At 43.0% G+C, this 27,436-nt stretch overlaps 1 protein-coding gene across 3 annotated transcripts in view; it reads left to right on the top strand.

Moving 5' to 3' along the window:
• MYO1E (myosin IE) overlaps nucleotides 1–27,436 on the top strand; it is a 220,819-nt gene that overhangs the window by 76,635 nt on the left and 116,748 nt on the right. For all 3 annotated transcript variants that reach the window (XM_004452867.5, XM_071214222.1, XM_004452868.5), the window contains exons 2-4: nucleotides 13,606–13,749; nucleotides 23,308–23,397; nucleotides 26,539–26,633. In XM_004452867.5, coding sequence (XP_004452924.2) covers nucleotides 13,606–13,749; nucleotides 23,308–23,397; nucleotides 26,539–26,633 — 329 coding nt within the window. The remainder of the gene's footprint in view (nucleotides 1–13,605; nucleotides 13,750–23,307; nucleotides 23,398–26,538; nucleotides 26,634–27,436) is intronic.

Raw genomic sequence — 27,436 nt, 5'->3', positions numbered from 1 at the left:
AATTCCTTGAACCCACAGGATCCTCGTCTCCATTATGCCTGCCAGCCAGCCCTTAAACTCCACGGTCCAAGATCTCCCTGGATCTTGTAGACATGTCTCTTTCTGACTTCACACCCAAGCCTTCATGGCTGTATTTTGCCCCTAGAGGAACATGGCATCATGTGACATTGACCAGGCCAGATCAGGCAAGCAAAGGGTCCAGATGTGCCCATGCCAGAAACAAGAGGGGTGTGAGGGCATGTCTTGCTTCTGTTCTTTGTTCAGTGATGGCCAGTGACCATGGTGCTCAGGGGATGCCCGTGGCCCCCGAGCTTGGCTTCTACCCTGGAGGAGCCCCAGAACCAATCCATGCCAGAGGCTGCCCATGCTCCATAGACATCCCTGGTCACATTCCAGACCCTTCCTCCCCAACATCGCACCCCAAGGGGGAGATGGTAGATCACTCCTTACTTGTTTCAGCTCTTCTTAAAATCCTGTTCTTCGTTCTGAAGTCAGAGGACATCAGGTTCTTCTAGGTTCTTGGCTACATTACATAAAAGAATTTAAGAACATGCCAATTTAGTTACGCCAGTAAAAAGAGTTTATTGAGAAATGAGAGAAAAGAAATACATACCCAGATGTGGGTGCAGGCTCCTCCAGGGAAAGAGGAGCATTTGGGGTTAGGGGGCTGCCTTCATGTCACTTCTCCTCTTTCCTAATGGGAGGGGCGCCCCAGCTGTTTGCTGTTCTGATTGGTTGCCCCGCTTGTTAGCTCTTAGGGGACCAATGATGAGGCCTGTTGTTTGGGGTTACCCAGGACCCATAGGGAGGCCTGTTGGGAATTATCAGGGCCTCCCCTCAACCCTGGGAGAGTTCCAGATGTGAGCTCGTGCCTGGGGTCTTGGCAGGATCCTCCTGGCTTTGTTCTTAATAGCAGGGTTAGGGTTAGGGTTAGGTCTCATGGTCATGGTCTCTTCTGGGTCCCAGCTGTGACTTGTCTTTTCCTCTTTTCCCTACACTAACCTGCTTCAAGGCCTGTCAGTGTCTCCACATGGCCCTTAAAAAGAACATAGGTAAGAAAAGAAGTCCATCAACCTTAAAACCTTTATTTCTTTTGAGTTCTCATTCAGATATGTCCAAAAGGGTTCATTTTTAAGAAAAAAATTAAATAATCTAAGAATACCGTGAAATATGAGTTGATTATCTCCTGTCGGCCTTGCTTCCTCCATTTTGCGTTACCTATAAATAATGCATATTTTGCAATCAATACAGAAGAGATGCTGTGAACATACTGTGTCCTGAGAGACTTTTTAATCAGGTTGCTATCAACTTTGCAGCAGTCTGCTAAGTCTTTGCGTATTTTTCTTTTTTCCTCAGAACAGCATTTAAATTGAGATTTCTTTTTCCCCTGGTATTCAGCAATGGTTCCTTTTCCGTGGTAGGAACTTGTCCAATTACCTTCCTGTTTTTATTTCCCTTTCAATCAGTAAAATGAACAAGAGCCAGTGGCACCTGTGTTTCTGGCTGGTCTGCCTGCTTCATCACTTTGGCTTCTTAATTCAATTAAAGAAACTTACTGAGCAGCTACCATGGCTCAGAGGCTATAATTTTCAAGCCAAAAATTAGGACACATAGCTCATAGGTTTTTTTGGTTTGCTTGTTTCATTTGTGCTGGTTCGTGAACCTATTAACGAAAAGTCCTGTCAACAGAGATGTAAAAATTGAATTGCATCAGGTACACATTTAGTAGATCACCTTAACTGTAATGAAGAAAATGCCACGAAACTGGCCTCAGAGAGGAGAATGAGAGCTACGGTTTGTACTCAAGTCTGTTGACTCTGGGCTCTCCTGGATTAGCCAAAAGAATTGCATTCCCCAAAGTTTCAACCTTTGCACTTGAAAACAGGAGTGATGGCGGGGAGGTCCTTGAAGGGACTGTTAAATACTTCTTTTATTTATTTAAAAAGAAAAGTTTTTTTTAAGCCAGCAAAACCACAGAGGAAAAGGTAGACTGACACCAGGGTGACACTTTCGTCACTTGTTTGATTAAAATATAAACAAGGGCAGAAGTAAAATGAGTGTATGTCATAGAAAGGGATTTCAACCTTGTGGTTTGTATTATTCTGTAGCTTGAAATGGAAAGCTGTCTTTGGGGGTGGGGTGGGATCTTGTCCCTTTGACCCCCTAGGCTGTGCGCTGGGGGGCAGCGGGAAAGATTTGGGAAATTCTTCCTTGGGGCGGACTCTGGGCCCAGGAATCCCGTTTTCCCCACGAATAGCAGCCACAGTGTACTACACCTGCTTTGAAGAAGTCCTGAGAATGAGCCCCAGTGGCCCGGAGTTCATTCGCGCAGCTGGGCCTGGGTGAGCGTGGCCACGCACCCAGTGCTGCCCAGCGCATGGGGATTCGGCAGCCAGCAGGCAGGCTCCAGGCCCTGAGCTTTCTTCATCCTGTGCCAGTGAGTAAGAGCCGCTGACCTCTGTCGTCTCCTGGCTGCAGTGCTTTGTACACAGACCTGCATACCACGTGGTACTTCTTATTCTCTTTTGTCAAACAAGAAACAGCAGGTAGTCGACATGCAGTGTGTTCCAGTTACTGTTAGCTTGGACTTCACTCCAGGTTCCTGCAGCCACTTACCTTAGGGCAAAGATTCTGGAGCCTGACTGCCTGTTTTGAGCTGGGCACGTTACCTCCCCTCTCTGTGCTTCAGTTTCCTCCCTTGGCAGGTTGTGAGGATTAAATAGGTTATCATACGTAAAATGTTTGGAACACTGCCTTATAGATAGTAAGAGTGAGCTATTATGTGAGAAGAATATTATTTATTCCATTTCATTCACTTGACAACTATTTATTACGTGCCTACGATGTTCCAGTCACTATTCTATGCCCTGCGGTAGAATGATAAATAAGACCCAGTTTCTGCCTATTTAAGAGTTGAATAGTCTCAGCCTTTTGGCTAAGATCAAGTGTAAGAGTTGAATGGGGGAGCCAGGCCCCTAGATACTGCCCTTTACTAAGTGCGGTGAGAGGAGGGGGCTTCCTAGAGAAAATGATGCCTGAGTTGAGTTGGGTGTGAATTTTCGGGTGGGGGGGTGGGGGTTGACGGGAGGTTTGAAGAAGTCCTGAGAATGAGCCCAAGTGGCCTGGAGTTCATCCTGCCCTCCCCCCGTCATACCCCAGAAGCACAAAAACAAAACCCAGAATGATGTATGAGGAAAACAGTGTTGCGGGAGCTCCAAAGTCAGGAGAAAGGAGGGTTAAGATGGGTAGAGATGGACGAGGGGCCGAACCAGTGTAGCTTTAGCTAGATGGCTGACTGCCTGTGGATGATGGACGTGAGGGCTTCCAGACCAGGCTTGCAAGGGCAGCCACTGTTCCCTGACTGTGCATCCTCCTGGGACCTCAGCTGTCTGGTGGCTGTGCCAAGAGGAGCCGCAGCCAGAGCCCTCTGCCTTGCGTTGTGGGGAGGTCAGACGTCCTGCACTTCTGAGAGAGCCTGTCTGCTTGGTGAATCAGGAGGAGCCTGGAGCACTGGGCACCCAAACTGTGTGAGGTGTTGAAATCTATCCCAAACAAAGGGGGTTTTCAAAGGGCCTCTGCCACCAGGGGGGAGAGACTGGCTATTGTAGGTTTCCTGGAGATGGAGAAGGAAAGAAGACATCAGTGCTACCAGTGCTTGAAAGAGGTGCTTCCCTATAGAGAGAGTAAGTGAATTGCCCAAGAGGACTGCCTCAAGACAAGTCCTACCAGGGGACTTGAGGTGTTTGAGGGGAGGAGATGAAAAGAGAAGTCTCACCCGGGGATGAGCCTCCCTGGCAACGAGGGACCACTATCAACTACCAACTGATGATGCAACTGGAAAATGACCTTATACGGAAGGTTCAATGCGGATCAGCAGAATATCCACGTCTACATAAAATACCATGACTTTAAAATGCTGTTTGTCCTAAAGTAAGGGGGAAATGAAAAGGAGAAATGAGTTTATATGGCTACGAGTTTCTAAAAAAGAGTCTGGAGGCTGGCAGAAGGATTGCCCTCATGCACAACTGAGCAGAGTCAGAGAGACAGATAAAGCAGATACAACCCCCAGATATTGGTTCCTTTGAGGGCTAAAGAGACCCATGGGAGTTATGGTCATGGCCGATGGGGTTAACTACCAGGGCAGATGGCCCCTCTTTGGAAATGGTGTTTATGTGTGATGAATCTGGACTCAGATGGGATCTCCCTTCATAAGACTTTCATGCTAATGTGCTGGAGGTGCATTTAATGTTGGGGTTTAAGATATATTTAGGGGATTTGAATCTCTGGACTGACAATGTGATAGCCAGGTCCTGAGCCTCAACAGACTCCAGCACCTACAATCTGATCTATTGGACTTACCACACTCAGCTAAGATGGAGTTGAAGAAGGACAACCACCACACCATGGAGCCTAGAGTGATTACAACTGAAAATGGGAGGATTGCATCCAGCATCCATGTGGAATCTGAGCCTCCTCTTGACATAGAGGTGCAATGGACACAACCAATCCAATGTCCACATAGAAGAGGTGGCACTGGATTGGGAAAAGTGGACATGGTGGCTGATGGGTATGGGGAAAGGCAGAAAGAGATGAGAGGTGGAGGCGTCTTTGGGACATGGAGCTGCCCTGGATGGTGCTTCAGAGGTAATCACCGGACATTGTAAATCCTCACAGGGCCCACTGGATGGAATGGAGGAGAGTATGGGCCATGATGTGGACCATTGACTATGAGGTGCAGAGGTGCCCAAAGATGTACTTACCAAATCCAATGGATGTGTCATGATGATGGGAGGGAGTGTTGCTGGGGGGGGGAGAGGTGGGGTGGGGGGGTGGGGTTGAATGGGACCTCACATATGTATTTTTAATGTAATATTATTACAAAGTCAATAAAAAAAATAAAATAAAATAAAGAAAAAAGAAAAGAGAAGTCTCAGGATCCTTGATGGCAAGTGCAGGGAACACAATGCCAGGGCAGTTTGTGCTTGTAAAAACAAAACCCAGTCTCTTACCTGATAACTTAACAAAGGGGGGTGAATCTGGTCTTGCTGTATGAGACTTTCCAGAGCAGAGAAAGTTATGTCTGGGGAAAAGATCAGAACCCAATTAAATTCTCAATGGGTAGACTTGGAATTGGCAGGAACAGGCCACAGCGGAGAATGGCAGTGTGTCCCATGAGTGGACCGTGGGCCAAGGTGGAATACAAGGTGGGTACGCACAGCACACGCTGAGGTTTTGTAAGCTTGTGTCTTCGTTATTATTTTTACACGTAATGAAGAAGTTAAACCAACATACCAAACTGGTGATTTTATGGAGATTATTGTTTAGGATTAAGCCAATTAGAAAGGACAGCCAATTTATAGAAAACTGTGATGCAACAGGACTGATGGCACTTGGACATAGAAAAATTGTAAAAATAGTTGAAAATGACTAGGGTTGGGGGAACATTGGAGTATGGCCTACAAGAATAAGTCAGAAATCACCATAATCCCTGGGGTGGACACATCACAGTGGGGGTAGGGGGTTTCCTGCATCAAACGATGCTAACGTAGAAGGACTGTTTGGGTTGAAAGAGACACAAACCTGAATGTAGTTGCTCGTGTCTTCCCAACTGGAAGAGGAACTTACTAAAGACCTTGCTTTTTAGTTTGCAGTCAGGAGGCAGGCAGCTTGTGGTCCAGGACACTCCCCTCATCCCATCGGCGTAGGAGAGTGTGGGGAGTTGGGGGGTGAGGGGCTCGGCAGCTACACAATTTTTCGACAAAGCCTCTAAAACCGGACATCATCAACCTCAACAGTAAAGCTGGTAAAAACAGTCCTGAAATGAGATCAGTGCATGGTAGAACTCTATGCAGATGCTTCCAGGATGATCAACATATTTATAAAGTACTTAAAACAGTGCCTGACCCTTAGTAAATGCTCCATGCCACAGTTCAACAAACCTAAGAGGCTACTGCTTGTAATAAGATCACCGTTATTTCATTTAGTTTCATTACTGGGACATCTTCCACATCCATTGAGCAACCCCCCTGTGTGCTTACCACCTACTGTATTTTTCCCACGCTTTCACCCCTTCATGCAGAGACAACGTGGTGTGATTAGAAAGAGTGTGGCCTTCACAACCTCATGTCTCAGGTTCCCATCTGAAAAATCGTAACATAGGGATTATAATACTGTGTTTCCTGGAAAGGAGAAATGAGTTTATATGGCTACGAGTTTCTAAAAAAGAGTCTGGAGGCTGGCAGAAGGATTGCCCTTATGCACAACTGAGCAGAGTCAGAGAGACAGATAAAGCAGATACAACCCCCAGATATTGGTTCCTTTGAGGGCTAAAGAGACCCATGGGAGTTATGGTCATGGCCGATGGGGTTAACCACCAGGTCAGATGGCCCCTCTTTGGAAATGGTGTTTGTATGTGATGAATCTGGACTCAGATGGGATCTCCCTTCATAAGACTTTCATGCTAATGTGCTGGAGGTGCAGTTAATGTTGGGGTTTAAGATATAGTTAGGGGATTTGAATCTCTGGACTGACAATGTGATAGCCAGGTCCTGAGCCTCAACAGACTCCAGCACCTACAATCTGTTTTATTGGACTTAACCACACTCAGCTAAGATGGAGTTGAAGAAGGACAACCACCACACCATGGAGCCTAGAGTGATTACAACTGAAAGTGGGAGGATTGCATCCAGCATCCATGTGGAATCTGAGCCTCCTCTTGACATAGAGGTGCAATGGACACAACCAATCCAATGTCCACATAGAAGAGGTGGCATTGGATTGGGAAAAGTGGACATGGTGGCTGATGGGTATGGGGAAAGGCAGGAAGAGATGAGAGGTGGAGGCGTCTTTGGGACATGGAGCTGCCCTGGATGGTGCTTCAGAGGCAATCACCGGACATTGTATATCCTCACAGGGCCCACTGGATGGAATGGGGGAGAGTATGGGCCATGATGTGAACCATTGACTATGAGGTGCAGAGGTGCCCAAAGATGTACTTACCAAATCCAATGGATGTGTCATGATGATGGGAGGGAGTGTTGCTGGGGGGGGGGAGAGGTGGGGTGGGGGGGTGGGGTTGAATGGGACCTCACATATATATTTTTAATGTAATATTATTACAAAGTCAATAAAATTTAAAAAAAAAAAGGAAAAAAAATACTGTGTTTCACAGGTGTTTTGGGAATTAACTGAGTTCATGTAAAGCATTCGCACATATTTCAGTAAATGACTAAATAACTATTAATTCCAATTACCCAAGGGCCAAGACAGATTGGGGTGGTTCATTGGCTACTGCATGTTCCTGTTATGATTCTTTTAGAAACACTTCTTCCTTGTACTCTGTGAACTACAATCCAGCACACACCTGCTTGCTTCAAATAAACATCTTCACATTACCCAATCAGTCCATAAAGCTGAACTATATCCCAAGCCCAAGGTTGGTGTACGGTGCTTTGCACATAGTAGAAACAATTATTTAAGGTTGATTTTTCTGTCATTTGAAATGGAAGTGTTTTGTTACAATCATAAGCAGAAATGCACAAGGTAGAATTCCCAGACTGTCAATTAAAATATTTTAAGTCTAACAGATAGCTTTGCTCCTTTCCTGTTATGACTCACCAGGACAGAACAATCCCTTTTAAAAAGAAGCTCAGATAGACTGCAGGCCAGGGCATTACCCTTGGTTCATTGTTCACGATAATAATATGGGTGCTCTGCTTCTGGGAGGTGCACCTAGAACGCTGAGGGCATTCTAGCCCAGGTTGCCTGGAAATCACACCCGCTGATCTGCTGTGCTTAAGGACTGGCTAACTGTTTCTGAAGAGGTAATGTCATTCAGACCACATCTCCCAATCCTGGAGTCAGCACAGAACCCAGTCTTAGAAGGAGGACCTGGCGGTGGACAGCCCAGTCAGTGCCAACGCCACCCCAGGAAAGGCTCCATTGTGCTGACGTTGTTTTCAATGTTTCTCTTCCTTTCTAACCTTTGCTAACATATGCACATGGTTTAAAAAAAAGAAAAAGTAAATTGTACAGAAAAGTATAAAATGGAAAGTAAAAATCTTCTTTCTCCCCAAACCCTCTTAGTCTCTTTCAAGAAAACAATTCTTACACGCATGCCTTTTTAAAACTTTAAACAAGTGCTTGTTGTTCCACACATTGATTTCTTTTTCACCCAACTGCGTCGTCTGAAGATCTTTCCATGTCAGCGGTACAGATTCCTTTTAACGGCTGCCTCATACTCCTTCGTGGGGTTCTAAGTAGTCCTCTAACAATGTTTCCAGTTTTCCCGATTATGAACTCTGCTGCAGTGAACAACCTTGTGCATATAACTTGGCATACTTTTGCCAGCCCATCTTGGGGTAAATTCTGGAAATAGAACTGCCAGATCATAGAGGATGTGAATTTCATTTTAATTTAGATAGATACCTGTTTACATATTGGTCCCTGAGTCTGAAATTTTGATATCTATTTCCAAATTGCTCTCTAAAAATACTGTGCAGTTCACTCTTTTTGGAAGAGTGTAAGAGTAATAGAGCACACCCTCCCTTCAGGCCTTGCCCAACACTGGGCCTCTTGTGTTTCCCGGGCTCCTTTAAGGGCCTCCCTTTTCTGGGCGACTGAAGCTGTACTTACCCAGCATGTTGTCTCCTCCTCTCTCCTGGATGAACCGTGGAAGAAAAATGCTTACTGGGACACAAGCGTGAGTGTTTGCCGAACCCGCTCCTGCGGCCAACTGAGGGCTGCACCCGGGCCCCCTCCCCTGTGCGTGAAGGTGGGTTTTCAGGGAGCGAATAGTCCCTGCCTTTGAGGACTGACGCTCTTTCGCTCTTCCTAGTCCCCGCCTTGGTGAGCACACACCCGCCAGCGGTGCTCCGTCTTTTAAAGTCAGTCGGGGAGTCGGTCACTTGAGGTCCTCCTCTGTGTTTAGGGGCTCCTGTGACTTGGTGCTGTCTCCTAAACATGAGGAACAAACCATGCCATTATATGGATGTGGGCTTACCCCACTTTTCTGAATCAATTGTTGTTTTTTTTTAAAGGTTTATTTTTTAATTTATTTCTCTCCCCTCCCCTCCCCCAGTTGTCTGCTCTCTGTGTCCATTTGCTGTGTGTTCTGTGTCCACTTATATTCTTGTCAACAGCACCAGGAATCTGTGTCTCTTTTTTTGTTGCTGTTTCGTCATCTTGCTGCGTCAGCTCTCCGTGTGTGTGCGGTGCCATTCCTGGGCAGGCTGCACTTTTTTCACGCTGGGCGGCTCTCCTTACAGGGCACACTCCTTGCACGTGGGGCTCCCCTATGCTGCGGACACCCCTGCATGGCATGGCACTCCCTGTGCGCATTAGCAGTGCGCATGGGCCAGGTCATCACACGGGTCAGGAGGCCCTGGACTTGAACCTTGGACCTCTATCCCTTGAGCCAAATCCGCTTCCCATCAATTGCTTTTTAATAAACTAAATCAGTCTGCACTCAGTTCTTAACTAATGGGGAAATAGCGCCCTCATAATTTTTCGTATTTGTCAATACTAAGAGCAACTATTCCTTTCCTTATCATTTTTAATTGTTCAGTTCTCAGTATGTCAGCTGCTATATTCCTCTCTTATACAGTGATGCCTCCCATGCCACAGGAAATTGGGAAATAATGGGACCTTGCTGAGTCCCTCTATTTGTTCAAAAGCTTAGATTTTTATTTGGGGAAAAAAAAGGACCTACCCATGCAGAAAGGACCCCATCAAAGAGAAGGAAGCTGACTCTTGTTGGGGTGATAGCCTGGTAAGTACGGCCTGTTCCCATCTGAGGGAATGGCTCTTCGCACATAGATGGGGAAGTCCCCATCACTGCTGTTCCTCCTCTGCATGTGTGGCCCCAGTCCCCACCCGTCCTCTCAGTGAGAGGGATGCAGAGGGGAAACAGGTGCTCAAGGTTAATTGCCCAGAACTGTAGTCCACATCCTCACAATTCTAGGAGTGTAGTCTATGGTCTGAAGGCAGTTTTCAGCCTCTGCTTCCAAGGGCATTGTTTAGGGCTTGTAAATGAGAACCGTTTTCCACCTTGTTCAATCGCGGTGTTCCAAGGAAAAGTCAGAGGTCATGCCATTAACCAACTCTGTGGTGCGCCAGTTTTTCTGTTTCACTGTGGGGAAATTTTAAGCTTCCTTGGGCTGAGGTGAGAGGTTTGCGTTCCTGTTTGGTTTCCAGCTACCGTGACAGTGTTTCTAGCCTCTGGTAGAACTTCCCAGCCCTAGCTAGAGGCCACCTTTCATTTACCAACTGGGTGGATTCTGAGGCTTGTCTTCCACTTTCTGGGCAGGTCAGCCTTCCCCCTAAAGGCTCTGAATTGCTCCTGCCCTTCCCAGCTGTCTTCCCTCCCTCCCTCTACCTCATCTGCATATTTTGGGTGGGGTTGGGGGAGGAGGAGAAGAAAGGCAGTAGTGTATGGCAAGGAACATAGAGAAGTTAAAAATAGAAGACATTGGGCAATTTACAGAATTTTTCATCAGTAAAATTGAGATAATAATATGCAGGATGATTTTGAAGTCCAAGAGTGAAATGGTGTAAAGGAAGCATGTTTGTATGCAAAATTTCAGCATAAATCTGGCTTTTGTTATTCACTTGTTTGAAGATCTCAGTTTCCTTCTTCTCACAGGGTTATTTGGCAGAGTAAATGAAACAGCCTCCACAAATCAAACGACTCTTTCCCTTGCATGTGATAACTGCTTAGTCACACGATTAGTTCCTTACCCATTTGCAGATAAGGGACTGGAACTTGAGTGAAAGAAGAGACTGGAGACCCAAGGGTGGGGATCTTCTGTGTTGAATGATCTTTGGACTGAGAGAATTAGTGAATTCCACAAGGAATTGCTGCCATCCAAAGGAGGAAACTGCCTCTGAGATGGGACAGAGAAAAGACAGCAACCTTGGGTTATCTTGAGAAAGCCGTTATCGGTGGATCAATATGAAAACAGACACTGTGACACAAAATCCCTCCTTTATTGCCCTTTGTAGGAGTTAAATATCAACTAATTAAAGCTTTTTTCCTTTTGAGAAAAAAAAAGCTAATTGATAACCCTTCTCTTGTTCAACTGTGCTTATATTTTTTTCAAAGGAAAATAACATTTTGGCTTTTTTAAGTAGGTGGATTTCTATGGAGGGTAAGAAATAATAAAAAGAAAAAATGTACCAGGAAAAACTGGCCAGCTCTTTAGTAGGTCTTTAATTTTCTATGAAGGGTAATTTTAGTGGGCACCCAGAAAGAATAATCAAGCTGGAGAAGGAGGGAGAATGAGTGCTGGGGAGGAGTCACCAAGGAATCTTTATCTGGTTGATAGTAGACTGTGGGCATTCAGTGGAAATCCAGTGAGTCATGCTGAGGCTGGTATTTTCTCTCTCTTTCTGCTTTGCCACAGAGGAAGGAGTGGTGAGATCTGAGGTAGTTTTGTAGACTCGGTCTTGTCTGTGTTTCTGAGAAAGCCAAATATATCACAGGACAGTTTCCCTCTGAGAGAGCAGGGCAGGAAGCCTTTCAGTCCTCTCCTGCTTCCTAAGCTTGAGCCCTTAGCATTGGCTTTTCCTACAGTGGCAACTTGCTGGCTTATTTGTAAAGATTGCTTTTCCTGGAGCCTCTGTGTGTCCCACAGAGAAAACATTAAACAATTTAATAATTTAAATAAATGAAATTTAAAATGGTGTCCATCTTGTTTCCATCCACTTCCCCCTTTTTCTTTTTTTTCTCTCTTTCTTTTTTTTTAATTCAATCAACTTTTTTTTTCCTCTCCCTTCCCCCACCCTCCCAGTTGTCTGTTCTCAGTGTCTGTTTTGCTGCGTGTTCTTCTTTGTCCGCTTCTGTTATTGTCAGCGGCACAGGAATCTGAGTTTCTTTTTGTTGCGTCTTCTTGTTGTGTCAGCTCTCCGTGTGTGCAGCACCATTCCTGGGCAGGCTGAACTTTCTTTCGCGCTGGGCGGCTCTCCTTATGGGGTGCACTCCTTACGTGGGGCTTCCCTACGTGGGGACACCCCTGTGTGGCACAGCACTCCTTGCGTGCATCAGCGCTGCGCGTGGGCCAGCTCCACACGGGTCAAGGAGGCCCAGGGTTTGAACCACGGACCTCCCATATGGTAGGCAGATGCCCTATCCATTGGGCCAAGTCTGCTTCCTCCCCCTTTTTCTTGATGGGCCTCCTAGTCCCCTTTCACATTCTAGTTTTGGTGTCTGAGTAGGTGGCCTTTCTCAATACCCTCATTGTGAATTATTTCTCTCTTATCCAAACTCCCCCCACGCTCTAGTGAAATCCCAAGGAAAGAGCAGTTCACCTCTACCCCTACACCCCTCACACACACACCTACACAATGCTTGATACTTCCTGTAGTGTACATGAAGTGTTTGAGGGAAAGAGAGAGTCTTCCAGTATCTTTCATATAATATTTGCCATTATTTCCCAGGTATTAGCATTTTTGCCCCAGTGAGTATAGATTATAATGGTCCTAGCTCCCCTGGTCTCCCCTGGCAAACTGAGAGATTTTTTTGCATCCACTTCAATTAGCACTTTCTCTAGGAAGTCAATTCTGTCTCTCCCAGGACAAGGAGTCACTCCCCTTCTGCCCCATAGCACCATTTTATGTGTGTGTTTAAAGTGTGGAGTTGTTGGCACACTCCACAGTTTTCTCCAACGTTACCTAGGTGTCCATCAATGGACTATGAGCTCCCCAAGTGCAGACATCTATGGTGCTCCATGCCCCCCAAACCCTGAACATGGTATAGAGTTGGACACATGGGGACCCCACTACGGAAATGTCAAATGAAATGAAGCCTTGCAGGCCACCCCAAGTGTTAAGTTTTAAACACAACAAGCAGACCAGGGCCAAAGCTTCATCTGTCTAAGGAGGCCATGGGCCAGGTGAGGTGTCCCCCAGTCCATAGGCATGTTCTGTCATCCCCTTTCGTCCATTCTGTCTACTTCCTTTTTAGTATAGCAGGGATCAGTCATCAAAACCTAACTTATCTTTGCCTATGGAAAGCCTGAATTTCATTGACACCAACATATTTATGGAAGAAAATAATGACTTGAGAAGTTATAACTATGTGATCTAGCCATTGTGGGATATGTCTTCTTTCCACTTCTGCATTCTGTCATACAACTTACAAAACAAGGCTGAAACATCTCTATTTCATTGTTTATTTTCACTGATAAATTCTACAAGACAATAAGGTTGGAGGAGTTGTTGGAGACAACTGGTAGGCACTTTACATAATGTTATTTATGTAACATTATCATTGTCGTTATATTACAACACTGGTAGGTGCTTTACGTAATGTTATTTTATTTAATCGTCACAGCAACTCTATGAGTTGGGTCTTATTTCTCCCATTTTACAGATGAGAAAACAGAAGCTTAAGAGACCCAGAGAGCTTGGGTCACTTCCCCCCACTTCACTTTTGTCGGTCCAAAGCTGGAACTTGAATCCAGGTCTGTTACTATCAAATCTTTTTCCTGTCTGTGCTGCTTGTTCTGCTGTACTTTATTTGAGGAGTATTTAGGAAATTGGTGCCCTTTTTCTTTTTTAATCCAGGAGAAGCTAAACTGTCCTCCTAACAGTCTTTTCTGTTCACAGGGCAGCAAGGGTGCCTACCGGTACCACTGGCAGAGCCACAATGTCAAGCACAGCGGTGTGGACGACATGGTGCTGCTGTCGAAGATCACGGAGAACGCCATCGTGGAGAATCTAAAGAAGAGATACATGGACGACTATATTTTTGTATCCTTTATTGGTTTCTTGGAAACTTTTCAGGTGTATGACAACATCCATGGTAAAACATAGCGGTATTCCTCACGTTAAGATGTTGCATCTGAAATTCTGAGCCGAATGTGATAGGCTCACATCATTGTCACCATGCCCCAGTGATGATTTGTCCTTTTCTGTCACTTGCTTCAGGCTTGGGGAAAGATGGAGATGATACTAAATTATTTTCCTGGCATTTCACAAAAGTCAAGGTGCTGCCAGCACTTAGCTATTTAAATAATCTATGGCATTTTACCCTTGACTCCAGGGTACGTGATACCACAGCTGATCCTAGAGAAAAATCCTGGTTTGCAGAGAGAGTTCTACTGGTAATGTCACCTGATTGCAAAACAGAGCCTTAAAAGGTTTTTAAAAAGAGATTGCCTCATGTCAAAAATAGGCAATTTTATCAGTTTTTCTTCATTCTTATGTTTACTAAAAGAAATGTGAGAAATGAAGATCAACTATTGAACATACCTGACATTCTTGAGTTGTTCTTTATGTTTCAAATTTAACTTGCCAAATCCCTTTTTTAAAAATTTCTCTCCCCTTCTCCCTCCCCCCCAGTTGTCTGTTCTCTGTGTCCATTCGCTGCGTGTTCTTCTGTGACCACTTCTATCCTTATCAGCGGCACCGGGAATCTGTGTTTCTTTTTGTTGCGTCATCTTGTTGTGTCAGCTCTCCGTGTGGGGGGCGCCATTCCTGGGCAGGCTGCACTTTCTTTTGCACTGGGTGGCTCTCCTTACAGGGCGCACTCCTTGCGTGTGGGGCTTCCCTACAAAGGGGACACCCCTACGTGGCAGGGCACTCCTTGCACTCATTAGCACTGCACGTGGGCCAGCTCCACACGGGTCAAGGAGGCCCAGGGTTTGAACTGTGGACCTCCCATGTGGTAGGCAGACACCCTGTCCATTGAGCCAAGTCCGCTTTCCCCAAATCCCATTTTAAAAAAAAAATAGGACTTTAAAAAATTCAGCATGGAATTTTGAGTCAAATGTGTGTTGACTTCATTACAAGTGGAGAACTGAGAAATTTGCTTAAGTTCTTAGAGGATTCAGGAGTTTGGTGCAACTATGTGAGGATATTTTAGGGGAATTGTAGAGTTAGTCATAGGCATGCAAAGATCTATGTAAACTCTATATGGTAGTAGCAGAAAGTTTGCTGTTGTGGCTGACTTCTGAGGACGTGATGCTATTGATGGCCTTTTAAAATGTGGATTCTTGGCTACTGCCATGACATACATTTTAGATTTGAACCCCCAGACCTCCCAGAGTTCTCTCATGGTTTAGGGGACAAACAGTTTCACATTCCCTAGGTTCTGATGTTTATTATTTACACTGCTCACTTTGGTTATTAGTTGAACCTGTGCCATAATACTTTGCAGGGGCTGCCTATCCCATCACAGGTCTGCGTTATTTATTAGCAGGTATTTATTGAGCAATTCTAATTAACAACATTATTCAATGCATTCTGACTGATACTATGCTGTCTCTTACCTACCATAATGGAGTTTTAGCAAATATCTGGGTAAAGTACCTAAATCCCTGCTCTAGGGTTAACATATATTTGCATTTGTTGATGTTATAGGGATAGCTACTCACTGCCAGCAGACAAAATCCGGCCTTTCACCCGTTTTATATCTAAAGTTTTATTGGAACACAGCCATGCTCATTCGTTTATGTCTGACTGATTTCATGCTCCAGTGGCAGAGTTGAGGAGCTGCAACAGACCATATGCCCTACCAAGCCTAAACTATTTACAGTCTGACCCTCCAGAATAAGTTTCATGGCCCCTGCTCTAAATTTGTAACTGTGCATAATCAGTTGTATTCAGTTGTAAGTTTTATTTTATTTAGTTAAATAATTGAAATATGCTCATTTTAGGCTATCATCATCAATAAGATTTAAGCAGCTTTATGTGCAAGAACTGTGATACATGGAAACTGTCAGATGAAAGGCTAGAAAGAGCTGGGTGGCAGGAGATGGCTTTGGACCGCCTTGGTTCAAACCTTGCTCTGTCCTGAACTTGGTGACCTTAAACTTTTTTTGTGATCTATGTGGCTTTATTTCCTCAGCAGTAAAGTGAGAGTGGTAAGAAACCTGCATGAGACTGTTAAAGGGTTAAATGAACTTATGAATGCAGAATGTATGCAGGAAGCTTTATTATTATCATATACTAAGGCAGGTATATTCGTTCCTCCCATATTTCTGAGTTATATGCCAAAATTTTGGTTGTAAAGTTGCTTATTGGAAATTCAAGTGCATTTACCACAGAAACTTTCAAAGTAGAGGATTGGTTATTGGCAAGTCCATGAAAGTCTAATTTCTACTGAATGTAATTGAAGTAATTATCAGAATGTTCTTGGAAAGTAGGCTTGACATTTTACATTATTCACATGGAAACCTAGCTTTTGATGAGCTGGGTAAGAAAGGGAAAACAGTGATGCCAGAAGTTATTGGGGAAAGCGGACTTGGCTCAGTGGTTAGGGCATCTGTCTACCACATAGGAGGTCCAAAGTTCAAACCCCGGGCCTCCTCCACCCGTGTGGAACTGGCCCGTGCGCAGTGCTGGTGCATGCAAGGAGTGCCCTACCGCACAGGGGTGTCCCCCGTGTAGGGGAGCCCCACGCGCAAGGAGTGCTCCCCGTAAGGAGAGCCGCCCAGCACAAAAGAAAGTGCAGCCTGCCCAGGAATGGCACCGCACACACGGAGAGCTGACGCAACATGATGATGCAACAAAAAGAAACACGGATTCCCGTGCCACTGACCACAACAGAAGCGGACAAAGAAGAACACGCAGCAAATGGACACAGAGAACAGACAACTGGGGGGGAGGGGAGAGAAAAAAAAATAAGTTATTGGTAGTTACCAATAATTATCCACTGTCAATCCAGACAGCCTTACTCCTCTCTATAAAGATTGTTTATCCCTAAAACATGGAATCTCCTTGAGGGCAAGCACTGTGTCTTGTGTATCTTCTTGAAAAATAAAATTTTAAAAAATCCTTTATTATGAAGGCCATCTAGTTCTTTTAACATAGTTTATAAGATACAGTCAAGCAAAAAGGAACAGACCAAAATCACTTAGAACCCCACCTCCTAGGGATATTTCCTTTTAACCTGGTATAAATCTATTTAATGGACATATGAACATGTATATGTGAGTGCTTTCTTGTTGTTGTTAATTTCCATGAAAATGGCATCATTCTGTACCATGTATTCCTTGATTTCCTGCACAATTCTTGGCATAGTACATGGTGTTAAAGGTTCATTGAAAATTTGTTGACTTATCAATCAAGACTCACTTTTTAAATTCAGATAACAGATTTCTTAAATGACTCACAGCAAGGGGGCTGATAGTGCACTTTTAAAGTAATGACTGACTAATCATGTATTCAACTAAAGAAATGAGGTACTTGACCACTAATGACTTTATGTTTTAGAAATCTCTACCCACTCAATATCTGGGAAGCCCAGCAGAAATGTACTTTCCATAAAATAGCTTTCAGCTCTGAGAAGCTTGATAGCTCCCTTGGATGTTTATGAAATAATACCAAGGGTTTGGCTGCAAATCTTTTCCTCTGATAAGTGATCAAGGCCTCCTTTATCACTTCAGTGCTAAGTATTATGATAGAGTAGCATTATTGTAAATAAAGTCTTCCTTTCTCTTTCTCTCTGTCTTTCTCTCCCCTAAGCTTAATAGTTAAGGCAAGGAAAGATTCAGTTTCACATTAAGATATAAAATAGGGAAACGGACTTGGCCCAGTGGTTAGGGCATCCGTCTACCACATGGGAGGTCCACGCTTCAAACCCCGGGCCTCCTTGATCCGTGTGGAGCTGGCCCATGCGCAGTGCTGATGCGCGCAAGGAGTGCCACCCCATGCAGGGGTGTCCCCCATGTAGGGGACCCCCACGCACAACGAGTATACCCCGTAAGGAGAGCCGCCCAGCGCGAAAGAAAGTGCAGCCTGCCCAGGAATGGTGCCGCCCACACTTCCTGTGCCGCTGACAACAACAGAAGCGGACAAAGAAACAAGACGCAGCAAATAGACACAGAGAACAGACCAACGGGGGGGGGGGGGGGGGGGGATTAAATAAATAAATAAATCTTTAAAAAAAAAAAAAGATATAAAATAGCACATTTTACCTCTTCTACATGTTCTTGTACTGAAGGTCAGTGTTTGTAGCAATCAATTCTTAATGCCTGCAAGAAGAAGGCACATTTCTTTGTTCTACATTAGGAGAAAAAAAAAATCTACTTAGAAAATGCTGACATTTTTTACCAGTAAAACCCCATATTTTCAGCTGTTTTTCCTAAGATAAGGAAGGTTTAATTTACTGTACATTTTTTCTGAATGTTGCCATACTTCTCAAAATTGCAGTGAAAGTATGCGGAAACACTGCAATTTTATCTGGTGCGTGGCCAGAAACACATTTCTAGCCAACTTGGCCAAGGACAGTAGCTCCTTATGCAAAGTGCTCCATGCTCATTTGGCCCTACTTCCTCTAAACTTGTTTCTGCTCAGAGACCACACTCAATGAATGCATTTGGCATTTTAAATCCTTGAATTAGGAGCTGCTGGGCCAGGCCTCCCAAGCTCAAGGCCATTTAGATATTCCTTCGGAATGAGGTCTGGAGTGTGACGGCCATTGCAAGGCCAGCGCTCAGCAGGCAGGTGAGCAGGCAGGTAAGTGAGGATCTGGTGGCCAGAGGCGAGCACTCAAGTTCCAGCTGGGCAGGTCTTCAGTCTTTTTATGTTGGACGAGTTGCCTCACTTCCCTGTATCTCATGATAAATCGAACAGACTTGTCATGAAGTTGACCAGACAGGTATGGGCAATTTGGTGGACTCCACTATTAAAATGTTTATTTTGTGTTTTTTTTCCCAAAAGTTAAAATCTTAGTTTGCCTAATAAGACAAGAAATCCCACTACCATTATATTTCATAAAAGAAAGAAGATTTTAGCTACAAAAAAGCAGAAAGGAAATAGTCTAAAAATAAAGGACCATCTTTATGTTGAATGAAATGAGCTTTATGAAAAATTCAGTGCATTGTTTCTCTTTTTGTCCTTCTTGGTATAGATTACAGCAGTCATTCTTGCTGTAACAGATTATTCTAGATCCATGGACAAACTTTTGGGAACTAATGAGCTAAATGATCTGTTGGGTCCCTTCTGTCTCTCAGACTTATATATATAATAAGATGGTATTTATTTTCTTTTTTCTAATTTTGGTATCATAGTCTTGTGTCTCCATTTACTGTATTTTGAAAATGAACCTTAGCCACACCTTCACAGCCAAAGCCTATGTGGGTAGAGACAATTATCTGGATAGCAGTTTACAAAGACACACCTGAATTATGTAGTAGCGAGTGGGAGTGATTGGCTGAGCTACCTGGAGAAGTGTCCCAACTTGGTATTAGACCTGTGCTATCAGGGAAATAGATGGGGTCTCTGCAGACCCAGCCATGTGGGAATGCTAAACAATTAGGCCAAACCCTCTTTTACCCAAAATAACGAAAATATGTTTGTTTCTTTGTTTTTAATTCTAAATTAAGTGCTTACTCAATTTTCCAATTTAGCCAAGTTTCTAGCTACATGGCTTAGAAATACACCACATTACCCATTTCAAATCAAATTTTATTTTTCAGGAATCCTCCCAAATAATACTGCCCTTGAGAACTAGAAGTTTTGGGGAGCAGCTACAGTTTTCCCACCTCACTCCAACCTGACTCATTGATTTAGGACTGGCCTAGAATGTTCTGAAAGAGGTCTTTTTCTCTGAGTGTCTCCTTACCAGGACTTGTGTTTTGTATTTATATAATCCACTAAGTGAGAAATCAACAGTTTGTAAGATGTCTCTTCATATAGCATATTATTTTTATTTTTATTTTTTTAAAGATTTCTTTTCCCCCTTTCCCTCCCCTTCCCCCACCCTGCTGTTTTTGCTTTCTATATCCATTCACTGTGTAATCTTTTGTATATATTTCTTTTTGTCTTCCCCTTTTCACTTTTTCTCCTCTAGGATTCATAGGGATTTGATCCTGGGGATCTTTGATGTGGAGAGAGGTTCCCTGTCAATTGTGCCACCTCAGTTCCTGGTCTCTGGTGCGCTTCACCTTGACTTTCCCCTTTGTCTCTCTTTTGTTGTTCATCATCTTGCTGCTTGACTCACTTGCACGGGCACTGGCTCGCTGCGCGGGTGCTCTCCTTGCCACACGGGCACTGGCTCACCACACAGGCACGCTTTCTCTTCTTCTTTTTCACCAGGAGGCCCCAGGGATTGAACCTGGGTCCTCCCATATGGTAGGCAGAAGCCCTCTCACTTGAGCAACATCTTCTTCCCTTTATATATATATATATGTGTGTGTGTGTATATATATATATAGCATATTATTAGCAATGAAAAAAATTTGGTTACTGTAGGAGCTCACATCCAATCAAATCCATATCTATTGGGTGGCCAAGGCTCAGTGGTGGGAAGGGAGTTGATGGGGAGGTGCCTTTGGCAGCTATCTTTCAGGGTAGCTTTTTTGTCTTTGTATGCAATGATTAATTTGTCTAGGACAAGGTGGACTTAGCAGCCTAGATTTTTATAACTAAGGGAAGGAGAACCTCCCCCATGGAAGGATCTTATTTTCTGAAGTTTGTTTTTACCTGGGGAAAAGTGTAGACATAGATATCCTCCTCTTCTCAAATGAGGGTGGCAATAGCAGTGCTATGTTTCTTAGAAATTAGGTTAGCCATAAAAATCAGTATATTTGTTAAGCATGAGAATCAGAATGAGGGCCATACCTCATTCATTCAGTGTTGGTTAGGTCCCCACCATGTGCCAGGGATCCTAAAAAGATCCAATGAAGGGAGATATATTTTTGAGTATTCAAAGAATCATAGAATCAAAGTCAGTAGAGGCCCTAGAGCTCTCCAATCCAATCCTCCTCCATTCTGTATTCCATCCTTGTATTGCCAATTTAGGATTGCCAGATGAAATATAGGACATCCAGTTAAATTTGAATTTCAAATAAATAACAAATAACTTTTGTCTGAGCATGTCGCAGATTTTGCTTGGGACATACTTATACTGAAAAAATAATTCAACATTTATCTGAACTTTACATTTAACTGGCTATTCTGTATTTTTATTTGTTAAAACTGGCAATTCCACTACTACTACTGACTACTACTGATAATGACAATAATAACAACAATACCTGCCGATCTTAGAAAGACACAGTAGCTTAATGATTAAGAGTGCAGACCCTACATCCAGACTGCCTGGGTTTGAATCACAGCTCTGCCACTTACTAGCTCATGACTTTGGGCAAGTTTTAAATTTTCTCTTTGCCTCAGTTTCCTTATGGTAAAAATAGGATGGATAGTAGTAACAAGTGGTTGTTCAGTGTGTAGGTTAATGCCATGTAAATGTGTGTTGGGTCAGTGTTTGTTTTTATTATCACATTTATTGAGCCTTAGCTCAAGCATCCTGGACATCTCTTGTATGTTTAATAATTTGTTATAAATTTTATCTCAAAAAAAGTGGGCCACTGACATTGTGACATTGTTTGCTGTACCTGCCTTTGCTAACTGGAGCTTCATTTGCCAATTTCAGGACTCTTGGCCCTTCTTCTATGACCTTTAGGGATCTCCCTTTTCATTCTCGGTACCATCCGCATTTCCTGTTCCACCCTTTCAAGTCTGAAGATTTCTAATCAGTGAAAAAAGGAAGCAAAATAGCATCCAAGGGGAAGTAGACTTGGCCCAGTGATTAGGGCGTACGCCTACCACATGGGAGGTCCAAGGTTCAAACCCCAGGCCTCCTTGACCCATGTGGAGCTGGCCCATGTGCAGTGCTGATGCGCGCAAGGAGTGCCGTGGCACGCAGAGGTGTCCCCGCGTAGGGGAGCCCCACGTGCAAGGAGTGCACCCCGTAAGGAGAGCCGCCCAGCGCAAAAGAAAGTGTAGCCTGCCTAGGAATGGTGCTGCACACACGAAGAGTTGACACAGCAAGACGACGCAACAAAAAGAGATACAGATTCCTGGTGCCACTGATAAGGATAGAAGCGGTCACAGAAGAACACACAGCGAATGGACACAGAGAGCAGACAACTGGGGGGGAGGGAAAGCGGAGAGAAATAAATTTTTAAAAATAATAATAAATAAATCTTTAAAAAAAATAGCAACCAAGACCCTCTGCCTTCTTACTTTCATCTATAAATACTATTTTGAAAAAATTATGCCTTCGGTCCCACACACGGCTCATTTGTGTCCAGTAATTTAATGCCGCTGTCTCACTGAAACAAAGAAGCCTCGACTGAAATACCTATCGAGATTTTAGAGATGTAAAATAATGCAACAAAGCATGCATCTTGGAGTAAATCAGTTAAGGAAATATAATCTATTATATGGTAGCTACTGTGCTGAATAAGCATTTTATATTGATTATTTCATTTAATTCTCAGAAGAAGCTTAAAAAGAGGGCCTAGTTTTATCCCCATCATCCAGTAACCAGGGTTTAGAGATTGTGACTTACTTGGGGAGCAAGACAAAGTGAGCAGACACCTTGAGCTACTTTGTTTGGCACACAGGTCCTCTTCACCCCGTATATAAATGTCCCCTTGGGAGAGGAAATCTTACAGTTTTACATCTTTAAATGTAAAATTTCTAACTATTTTGAGATCATTGACTAAAATAATTTTGAGTGTGTGTTTGTGTGTGTTTATTTTTTTTTCTCCATGAGGGCAGGGAGTTTCATTTATTCTGTTTTGTTCACTGCTGTACCTGTAATATCTAAAATAGTGTCTGGCAAATTAAGTGATCATTGAATGAATAAATGGCAATATATTTTTATTTTATAATGATGCTTCATTTATCTTGGCAACATTAAAATGTGTTGTATAAAACTATCAAGTCCCAGCATAAACACACCCTCTTCTGAGAGGCTTTCCTGGATTCCTCAAACAGAAATAATATCTTCTCCCACCAAACCTGATCTATGCAGCTCTTTTGGTTTTGTAATTTACTTCTCTGAATAATTTCTTCTGGGATACATCTCCATTTCCCTAAGCCTCTGGAGGCCATTAGTATATTCAGTGTATCCTACATCCCTCTCTTTATTAAATGAGTAAATGAAGATGTCTTTAGTATACTTGAGATAGTTGCAAGAAAAAAAATACGTATCATTTGAGAAGACAAGTGATAACTTTTTTTTTCATTCCTTGGCCATTTCTGCTTTGTGTTGTTCTCTCCTGGGCATACACATCACCAGTCTTGAAAGAATGTGCTTCAGTTAATTTAAAACAATGATTTTTTTTTGTAGCACCTTGGTGATTAAACTCATTATTCTTCCTGAAGAGAAACAAAACCTGAGCTAGTTGAATAATTGCTTTTGTCTTTATTTGTAATTTTTCAGAAAACAAGGACACGAACTTCATGTTTGGGCAATAATTATGAATTCTTGATAATGTCTGATTACTTAATTCTTTAAAAAAATGTATAGCTATGAAAATTCATGATGAACCTTAACTGGGTTAAATTCAGACGTATATAGGATCTGTGTTAATCTCAGTCAACCCTTTCAAGCAGATGCCATATTTTGGGGAAAAGGAAATTGAAATGTACCAAGGAGCGGTAAGTTTTGTGCCACCAAAATTACCTTCGTGTTTAGAGCTTTTATGATGCATGGATCGTTTTTCTTAAAGTTAGCAATACATTTACATTTTCTTATTAGACTTGTTTGTTGGGGAAGCTCAAGTAAGTGATATTGTTTGCTCTCTAATGTTGTGCTTCTCAAAAAAGCACAGGACTATCTAATCTTTGAACCTAATTTATACACAAAATTAGTTAAACGGGAGCTAAGACCAATGGCCACAAAATTCTAGTGAATGAAAATCAGTAATGGGTAAAAAATAAATGAGGCAATGAGACCCATTCCCAGAATCAGAACCTCGGTTAAGCTGTGGCCAAGATTTGAACGTGAAAAATAATTCTTTTATTACTTTACTTATTAATGTGACCCTGATCCCTATTTAAACCGAACTCTGCTGTGTAAGAAAAGGAGAAACTGTAATCCTGATTAAGATATTTTATCCCTTGGTTCGTCACATGCCCGGGAGCCTCCCCATCCCTGCATCTTTTTCCTTCCCTCTTCCTTGCCTCTTTCCTTTGCAGCAGAAACACAAGAGCGTCCATTAATCCTGACCCCTGGAAAACAAACAAAAGAGAGCCCACACAAATTCATCAGTTGAAGTGGAAGGCAGTTTACCCAGAGCAAGGGCCCACCCCATTGTTGCCAGATGAATGGTGCTGGTAGCTGGAGCCGAAGGAGGCTGCCACGCGAAAGACCTTTGATAATGCTGCCTTTATGGGCGCCCCGCACAAGGGAACACTGTCCGCAGCGGCGGGCCCTGCCCTGGCGCCCTGCTCGGCGCGGCCCGGGGCATCAGGCGCAGAGCTGGCTCGTGGGCAGAGAGCGAGCGGCGAGCTCCGGTGCTGCGCCTGCACGTTTTCCCTTCCAGTTTTCTGAGAAGGGTTGCTACGTAGGCGTTTTCTTTGAAGACATGCCCTAGAAATACATATTTACCGCTAATTGTAACACAGAATGATGTAAAATTGATGTTTACTGAGTGCCAGGTACGGTGTTAGTTAACAGTTACATGGATACTAAAACAGCACCGGATGTTGGCTGGGTGTTGCTAGCCCCATTTCACAGATCAGGAAATGGAGGCTCACAGAGATAAATCACTGGAAGCTCCTGTATAGTAGAGCTAGAAGTGGAAGTAAGGTCTTAATGGCAGATTCAATGAAACCATAGATGGGAAACCACTTAGGAAATTTTAGTGTTACATGCAAGCGAGTTAAGCAGCTTTGAAGCCTTATTGAATGATTTGATCACAGCTTTCTCTCCATCCCATACCCTTCTATTTCCTATCTTCTTTTCTGTCTTATAACCCTCTATTTCCCTATTTTCAAAGAGGTATTAGAAACAATTCTGCACAAGCAATCTGTGGTAGAAGCAGCTCCATTCTAGACTGCTATCATGAGGGCTCCCCCATGCATCCCGGCAGGAGTAACACACTATTCTGGTCTCTACATAGAGTTCTTGGATTGACCAATCCTAGGAGTAGCCTATGTGCATCTCTGGGCAGGTTTCCTTGGAGCCGCCTGCATGCCACCTCTGGGGAAGAGGGCAGTGCTCAGCAGGTGTGCAGGCATCAAAGGCCCCTGGCCAGTAACCCCTAGTGACTGAACTCTGATCTTCAGGAGCTTGGCAATGAGTGACAATTTCTGGGCCCCTTTTTCAGTGGTAGGTCGTTGCATAAGAAAGCTGAAGCTTGATTAGGTAAATTACGCTTTACCTTTGCATGTCACTCTGCCTTTTCACAATTCTTTCCCATCCACCATCTTATTTACCTTGTGAGACTTTCAGCGTGGGAATTATGATCCCCACTTTAGACCACTAAGGGGAGATGCAGAATCTAAATGTCTTCTCAGTCTAGATCTAGTTTTCTTTTCATGCTCACTGTGTTTTGCATTAGAAAATCTTAAATTTAAGGAGTGTTCTTACTGCAGATCTACACTACATGAAGTGCCTTTCCTTCTTTCTTTTTGAAGTGCAAAAAAAAATTCTAATCAAATAAATTTGAAAAATTTTTCTAAAATTGGAAATGATTCTGTAGTACACCTCAAATTATTTTGTTAACATGTCTCAACACACATCTAAAAACAGTGAGGTAGGACAAAATACGTGTCTGTAAAGTGGGGGGGGGGGGGGGGGGCGTAGGTGTAGGTTGGAAGCATAGCACTGAATGTGGAAATTGTCTTGCTATTGAGTAGTATATAAATAACATCTAAAGTAGGAGTACCATAAGAGGTTTTTTCCCAAAGTACTAGCGACTGTTAATTCAGGTATAATGGAGATTTCTGAAAGTTCTCCTTGTAATTGTATGGGCTCACAGTTTCGGGGGCTCTGGTGGTTTGGAGCTATGTACCCCAGAAACACATGCTCTTAAACCTAATCCATTCCTGTGGGTGAGAACCCACATGTTTTTCTTTTCAATAATTTTTGTGGGAGTGGTGAGGATGGGTAGCAAAACGTTGACTAAAACAGGACTGAATTGGCCTAAGACAGTAACTTTATTAGGTAAGGAGAATTTAGTTGGTTTTTTATTTATCCATAAATAAGATATCCCATGAGATTAGAGTACAAACCCAGGAAAATACCTTGGTGTGGTAGAAATTTCTTTTTCAATAATCTTTAAAGATCAGTTTAGATCTTTAAAAAATCACACCTCCTTGCTTCTTATGGAGAATTTTAAAGTTTCTCTCCTTACTCCTAGATAACCTCACTTATATTTCCTCCAGGGTCCCAGAATCTGTAATGTGCCTCTCGGGGAAAAAAGTACATAGATATTTAGAATTCTAGAACATGTCAAGTCCAGTTTTTGGTAGGCCTCTATTTGAGTGCTTCAGAAACATTAGAAATGGAATGTCATCTGCAGAGGCGTGCTTGGGAGGAAGGGTGTGGTAGGGAAGTATCTGAAGACATAGGTGCTATCTGAAGGCCGGCTCACACAGATGCCTGTGGAACAGTCCTTCCACATTCCATCCTAAGTTATTGCAATTCTGTGAATTCTTATATTATCCAACCTTGAAGATGTACTTACAGGAGAATTAAACAATGATAAGTATTCATTCCTAAGGCCAAGGAGAGAAGTATAATGTATCGCTTTACCTGACCATGGCTTTGTTATGTTTTGCTTGCTTTGCTAGGCACAGTATGAAAATCCACCACATATCTATGCTCTTGCAGATAATATGTACAGAAACATGATCATCGACAGAGAGAACCAGTGTGTCATCATCAGGTAAGAGAAAGATCATTGTTAGTAGGCACGGAGGATTTGCAACCATGCTCAAATTTATTGAGTTCTGTCAAGAAACAGCACTTTCACAACAGCTAGTGATGTCAGAGGCCATTTAATATGTCTTTGTAACAAATAGTCTGAGTGCTTTATATTGGTTTATTTTACAACTCTGTATCAAATGCTTTGGACTTCCATGAGGCTGCTGTTCTGCCCCATCTCTGAAGGCGTGAAGGCTTCAGTGCCAGCCAGATCCTTCTCTGATTATCAATGAAAAGGTTTGCTATCAAACCTTGGACTAAAATAATAATGCATTTCCCCTCCCATTTGATTGTACTGTGATTTTACTTTGAATTGGAGATTCTTTTTGTCAAAGTATAATAAGCATGTTTCACTGTTTTAAGAGCTGGAGTCCTTATCTCTAGCCTTTTTTCTTTCTTCCTTTCTTTCCTTAATAATTTAGTAGTTCAAGTTTGAACTTTTTTGGTTTAATTTGTCATTTGCTTTAATATTCCAAGGGCATTATTGGTAGATACCGGTAATTACATTCTGTAGCTCCATTTCAAATTTTTTAACCTGACCCAGCTCTGAGACATTGCTGAGTTTAAGTGCTTTAAAAATATCATTTGCTATTATGAACATTTTCAAACATATAGAAAGTAAGAACATCCATATTCCTAACACTTAGAATATAATAGTTGTTAACATTTTACCATTTATGCATTCATCAATTCTGCTTACCTTACTTTTTTATCTGAAGTATTTAAAAAAAATTTTTATGGATATTTACAAATATATACAGAATC

Source organism: Dasypus novemcinctus, chromosome 3 (genome assembly GCF_030445035.2).
Source record: "Dasypus novemcinctus isolate mDasNov1 chromosome 3, mDasNov1.1.hap2, whole genome shotgun sequence".
Lineage (NCBI taxonomy): Eukaryota > Metazoa > Chordata > Mammalia > Cingulata > Dasypodidae > Dasypus > Dasypus novemcinctus.
This window is presented reverse-complemented; position numbering and strand designations above follow the sequence as displayed.